This window comes from Cynara cardunculus (genome assembly GCF_001531365.2).
Source record: "Cynara cardunculus var. scolymus isolate 2C chromosome LG 9, CcrdV1, whole genome shotgun sequence".
Lineage (NCBI taxonomy): Eukaryota > Viridiplantae > Streptophyta > Magnoliopsida > Asterales > Asteraceae > Cynara > Cynara cardunculus.
Window position 1 is genome coordinate 15928907 of NC_037536.1, and position 7493 is coordinate 15936399.

General features: G+C 32.4%; 1 protein-coding gene across 1 annotated transcript; it reads left to right on the top strand.

Moving 5' to 3' along the window:
- The first annotated feature begins 2632 nt into the window (after positions 1 to 2632).
- On the top strand, positions 2633 to 6694 carry LOC112517846 (uncharacterized protein At4g13230). Its single transcript, XM_025125215.1, is given in 3 exon segments — positions 2633 to 2731; positions 4969 to 5034; positions 6470 to 6694. Coding segments are annotated over 3 exon segments (390 nt in total).
- Positions 6695 to 7493: the final 799 nt, after the last annotated feature.

Consider the following 7493-nt stretch of genomic DNA (forward strand, 5'->3'; position numbering starts at 1 on the left):
ACACAAATTAATTTTACATGTGTTTTTATACGTATTTATAACATTTAACAGGTAACATTTATACATATCTTACCTAACAAAATATTAAATAATGAATAAATTGGTAAAATATAATTTGTAGGTAAAGGGACCCATTTGTCAGTCATATTTATGATGTATGTCAGTTTTTTAAGTGGTTCTTATTTTCATGTGCTTAGAGTATCTTACGTGCTCTATATGAATGGTTTGACGGCAGACGTTTATCAAGTCATATTATTTTATCGGATGAATATGATGTTGAGTTAAGAATTATACTCGATAAGAACGAGATAAAAACAAAGAGTCTTGCCCGGTAAGTGATGACGACAACTATTACCACATTAAGCGCTTATTGGGTAAACTATTGCATACAATGTTGTTTTGGTGGACTAAAGTTTTACCCAGTAAATAAGTGGTGGTGTTAAGTTTTACCAATAAACGCTTATCGGGTAAGTGTTTGGTAAACAACCCATTCAGTTAACAATTTATTAGTACTTATAACTTATTCGATCAGCTATATATTATTTTCTGATACTGACTTAATAATATAGAAAACGATTTATTCGTTAAGCTTTTAGAGGAGCTTTATGTAAAATCAAGTTTTTTTTTTCCTTCCAAACCTAGCCCTTCCATTTAAAACACGTTCTTTTCATCTATGAAAAAACTCTCCCAAATAAAAATATTCTTAATTTATATAGACAGATTAATTTACATTCAGCTTTATCCATAAAGGAAACTAACCATAGTCATAGTCACGTACCTTGATTTCTTTGGGCTATTTGGGCTCAAGTTTAATAATCATGGGCCAACGTTTCGGCCTTTTGGGCTAATGTTTGACAAATACTCATGTTAGAAATAACTGAAGTGGAACCGATTGGGTCTCGGACTTGGAAGCCGAGGTAGAGAGTGGTTCAGGACCGTTGGTTAAAGACCAGTTACATATTTCGGGAAAAATTCGGTATCACGTGGACCCAAAACCGGTTACAAGTGGGACAGATATTCACAAATTTTGCAAGATTTGTTTCAATCAGATGTAATATTTAAAGTGTATTCTAAAAATCATAATTACAAAAACTTGTATAATTTTTCGTGTAAAAATACAAAAAAGTTGAGTTTTCTAAAAATCGGGACAAATTGTACACAATTTACGCTCGGTCCAACTTTTTTTCTTAGGGTCGGGAAATTGCCGGTTACATTCCAACCACTTGAGATMGATTTTTGGTCATCTCTATTTGATGCTAATAGTTTTAACAAGTTGAATTAATTAAAGAGCAAATTGCATGAAAAAAAGTAATGTACTTTAATTTGATTCATATTTTGGTTAACATACTCTCAAAACTTCCATTTTGGTACATAGATGTAAAGTTTTAAACATTTAGGTATCCGGATAATTGGTTGAAGTATTAACCGGTTACCATGTTAATGTGACGAGTGATGAGATGAAATTGGGTTGAATAACAAATAATACTGAGTTGGATACCACATCACTCGCCACATCAGCATGGTAACCAGTTAATGCTTCAACTTACCCGAGTACTTAAATGTTTAAAATTTTACATCTTAGGTACCAAAATGAAAGTTTTGAAAGTACGTTACTCAAAATATAAATCAAGTTAAAGTATCTTACTTTTTCATGTAATTTGCCTTTAATTAAACAACTACCAAACGAACAAATTATACGGAAATAGTTTAAAAACAATTGGAAAGGTTTTAAGGAATTGTTGTAACCGATATTAAAGAATATACAGATGTTGGATTCAAGACTTGATCATAAATCGTCACTGGGCATCTGTTTTCAGTAAATTACCATATTAACCTTGAGGGGTAGTTCAACTCTGAAGACATTAAATTTGCTTATTAGATGTCATTAGTTCAAGTCCTTGTCAGATCACTATAGAGTCTGTTTGAGTGTTAACTTCAGTGCCCCATGAGATTAGTCAAGGTATGTGCAAAGGTCAAAACACCCACAGTTACCGAGTTATAGCTGTAATTCATATCTGGCCCTTATCATAACTCTGTAGTTTAAAGCTCACAAACGTCAGAAACTCACTCAGCATTGACCCTTATGTTATCTTTATCTGCTCTGATTGGCACCCTTCGTTTTTAACCCTCTGCCCGTAACTTTTATCATCACCATCGTTCAAAAATGAAACAACAGAAATTTTGTTGTTTGTTTTCGTACTCATGATCTTTTGGTTACATTTATTTTAATTGGTTAAAGAGATTTTATTCGACTAGAAAACTAAGACATAATAACGAATAAATATTTTCAACTATAAATGTTTTGGAACTGATGTGTAGACAGTACGCTTTATACGATTGCGCCAAGCCTTTATAATTCTATAAGAAGCGAAGAACGTGTTTGACCGTCAGACCGTTCTTTGGACGTATTACACTTAACTACAACGTGTTTCCACATTTGACGTTTTTGCACTTTTTCGCTCCTAAAAACGGGTATGTTACTTTTATTTCCGACCATGTAAATTGAGTGAAAATGCCCGTTTTTTGGTTCTTGAATTCCCTTTAAATATATATAGAAGTTGTCAAGAAAAAGATAGATATCAAGTTAAAAAAGACAATCAGTATCCGTATAATTTGAAAAGTTAAAAAGAAAATGGCAGGAGTCGCATCAGCATGGTTTCAGACCACCCGCACCATGGTTCGCATTGCATGGGGTTTAAGGGTTCATTGCACCAACCCTAGACCTTCACAGGTCCCTCTTTCATTTTTGTGAACATTTGAAATTTTAATTCTTGTCTGTGTTACAGGTGATAAAAAAGTTAATATAATGAAATCGATAATGGTCTGAAAACTAAGAATTGACAAAATTTGGGTTTTCGAACAGATAAAATCAAATAACTGAGGACGAACCATACCAAATCAAACTGAAACCTACTACGTTTTTTTTTATTAATCTTGATATCCAACCCGCTATGCGAGCCGACTAATCCCAGGGGGGATCACTTGCTTTGCATATAGCCCCGGAGTCACCACATTTGAACCTCCGTGGCCACAAGAGGATTTTTATTTATCTTTGAATTTAAACCTGAGATCTCCAGGTACTTTTGATCTTTGGAGCCAAGCTCAAACAAATCAGGCACCACCCTTGTGGTTGAAACCTACTATGTTTTGGTTATTAGGCCTAGATTTTTTTTTTCAAACCCTTTTCCGGTTCAAGATTTTCTCGAAAATCAGTTTTTGTTTCGCCCTAAAATCCTGAACCAAACTGATTTATTTCAAACTGGAAACAATGTTATTTTATGTTTATGTCTTTCAAATTAAGACAAACTCATGTATGCATTATATTCAATATCTGGTTTAGGACCTAACGATTTTAATTCAATTCAATAGGTTGTTTTTAACTTGTTTTTTATATGATATGATCAAACAGGGTCAAACTAAAACGAGTTATGGTTAGGACAAACCTAACCAGGCTACGTCGAGAAATGATTGACCAATCAACTATCTGTCCCTCGTTGGATTCTCGTAAATAAGGAATATATATATATATATATATATAATAAGGAATATATATATATATATATATATAATAAGGAATATATATATATATATATATAGGTGGAGGTTCAAACGAGAACCCATGTGATTTACGAGAATGCGAGAACAACCCAATAACCTCAAACTTTTTTAATTAATAAATTAACTTTTATTATATATAAATAATTTAATAAGGACAATAATGTAATTAAGTAATTTTTATAATTTTTATAATTTTTATTTTAATTAACCATAATTATCTTTTCACGTTCCACGTTTTTCTCTTGGTAGTTATCTTCTTCTCATTCGTTCATGATAATCTCCATGGCTTAACATCTTTTCTTCATATCACACCTCTATCACATAAGTATCACACTCATATCATATGATTATTTAACATCTTTTCTTCATATCACACCTCTATCACATAAGTATCACACTCATATCATATGATTATCACACTCATATTTTATGATTATACCAAAATTTTAACTTATCAATCAAAACGATAATCCAAGTGATGTATAACAGTGATTATCACACCCTTATCACATGATTATCACACCCTTATCACATGATTATCACACCCAAATCACATGATGACACCAAAATTTTAACTTATCAACCAAAACGTTAACCCAAGTGATGTATAACGGTGATTATCACACCCCTATCACATAAGTATCACACCCCTATCACATGATTACACCAAAATTTTAACTTATCAACCAAAACGATAACCCAAATGATGTATAATGGTGATTATCACACCCCTATCACATGATTATCACACCCATATCACATGATTATCACACCTAGTACAATCCTAACCTATTTCGTAACCGTTTAAAAGATTTGATAAGACTAATGATAATAATGATCGTGTTTAAAAGATTTGATGTTCCATTATTATCCTTTTAMYTTTAATTTTTTTTAAATCTTTTTAAATTTTAATTTTAATTTAAAAAATCTTTTAATTTTATTTTTTATCACAATATGAGGTTATTGGGTTGTTCTTGCGTTCTCGTAAATCACAGGGGTTCTCGTTTGAACCCTTCCCTATATATATATATATATATATATATATATATATATATATATTAAATATGATTAGAAAAACTATCATTAAAATGTCGATCCAATTTTTCGGATAATCAATTTCGAAGGCCGTGCAAACCCAGGTTACATGACTTGTGGCTGATTTTTAAAAAGTTCAGCAACCAAATTGATCTATTTTTTTGAAGCAATATAATATTTATATACGACAAATAAAACAAATAAACTCACACACCATTCTTACATTTGGTGAAGCTTGAACCCTTGACAGGAGATTTAAGACTCACATACCGCTCAAAGGCCCTTTGGTCAATTTTTTTTCCTGTATCCAACAAGCTGTTTGTATATGTGTTTCAAAGATGTTTTAACGAATTGAATATATGGAACTTCTAATAGGTGCGGTTTGTGACGTCACCCTCCTCATCAGAATCAGCCAAGCGCGAAATTGAGGAGCTGAAGAAAGTCACCAACCAAATGAAAGAGAAGGCAGCGTCCCATGCCGGCAATGTAAGCATTTTTTTTGTCAAGTTTTTATCTGTAAATTTCTTTGATTACACCATCTGATTTGATCAACTATAGCTAGAGATGGTCAAATGGGACGAGCCGACCCAGGATACCCGAAGGATCTAGACTGACTTCAGATCGAACCGGCCCGGCCCAGGACCGATTGAGACTGGTTATAGTTTTCATCCAAAAACAAGGACTGGCCCGACTCGGGACCGGCCCGATTTTTTTTTCAAAAAAATGTATTTTTATATGTATTTCTAACTTTTTAAGTGTATTTTTATGAAAATCAAATTACAAATTTACAATAAAACATATTTTTTAAATATATTTGATTGAAAACCAATTAGAAAACTATAATAAAACGTAATTTTTAAATGTATCTGATTGAAAACCAAATATAAAACGTATTTTTAAGTGTATTTGATTGACCTAATTAGATATTTTAAAGTGTATTAGAATAACATTAAAGTATTTTTAAATTTTATCAAAAATAAATTTTAAAAAATATAAAAAGAAAATGTTTTCTTAATATAGGACCAGTTTGAGCCCGACACGAGACCGTAACCGGTCCGGATTGTTATTGTTTCACTCCAGGACCAATTTAAGCCCTACTCGACCCGAAACCGGTTTTTGACCTGTTTAACTCTAAGTGACTGATTATCGAAGAACGAAATCCATCAATATTTATATAATCGATGAAAATGGTCAATGTAGGATGGAATCATTTAATGTACATTTTACTAAATCATAGAGATAAAATCATATTTTATTATTTAAATAATTTTTTTTATTTTAATTTTTTTTAAAATATTAATTATATTATTAAAATATTTTGTAATAATTATAAAAATACCATTTAATGTAATTTCTAGTAAAACCCAATTAATATCTAAAAAAATACATAAGATTTCTTCAAATATTGAGATATCATATTTAATTTGAGTTGACTTCACATTAGACCAACTTATTTTTGTGAGACCTATCAGACCATTTTTCTAAAGAAGAAATTTCACAACAAAACGTTATGAAGATAAAAAAAAGTCGAACATTCACAACAAAAACACTATGAAGGTTACCTTCACAACATTTTGCTGTGAAGTTTCAAGTGTAAAAAAAATGGTCTCACGGATGTCACAAAAACATGCTGGTCTCACGTGATTCCACTTCTATATAACCTATTTTTTATTAGAAAATCTACAATTTCTTCTCATTTTAGATTTAGTTAAAGATGTTCCTACCAGTTATGACCTGGGATCCAACAATTCAGATTAAATAATTATGAGTGCTAAGTTATACATTTTTTAACACGATATATATATTTTTGGTTATTGACAGTCGACTATTTTATCTTAGGATATTTGTATGTATTTTGGATTTTGGTAAATATCAGTTAACATGAATTTTTATGAAGATGGCGAACCAATCGAAAGAAGCCATCGGAGCAGCGGATAACATAGCCGAGAAAGCAAAACAAACAGCGAAAGAAGCGTGGAGTGCCACCAAGGATGCTGCTCAGAAAGTGCAGAACACGGTGGCTGGAAAAGCAGATGCATCTGCAGCCACCATTAAAGATAATATTGAAACTGCTAAACGCAGTATAAATACCAAAAATTAGGGGAAAAAAATATACATAATTTTTTAATCACTGAAACGTCGCTTACGAGGAGGTACAAAAAGTGATTAGAGCCACCCCTCAATGGTGTTTTCTCCATGTAATTTATTTGTATTTATATGAATTATTATTTTACATTCACTAAAATCAAATTATAAATATTCATGATATAAATAATTGTATTATATTATGACAAATTGTTGTTTTTTTTTTTAATTTCGATCTGTTCAACTCTAAAATCAACTTTATGATAAGGTCTGTCATTCAATGGATCAGTCCGTTTCTCAATAAACCTTCAATTTAAACTCAATAGAACTAAAAAACAGACATAATGGGACAATGAAGTGGATTTAGGTTTAGTTTCGAAGAAAAGTGGTTTCGTTTAATTCAAACTGAAACGGGCTCTTACAGTTGGTCTAACCGAGAGCAGCCCTGAAAAAGGCTTAAGCTAGTGATGCTTTCGGCAACTGGACTTTCGCCATGCCGACCGTTCTACCACTGAGCTACTGGGAACAACGGGCAATTCAATCCGAGCTCTCTTGGAATAAATTCGGCAACGGATCACGTCAAATCGCATGACTCAACTCAAGACAGGCGGTGGAAACAACCAAGCTGGAGTACGGTAGGGGCAGCTCGTCTCGCGCGTGACCTTCTCTTAAATTCTCAAAACTTCTGCCTAACTCAAGGCCTCAAGTTACGACCAACCGATACGAGCCCGCCTCAGACCACACAGATCCTGAGTTCTACCCTTGAACTGGAATCAATCCAATCACCTTCCATGTGGCTCATTGCCAACAGATAG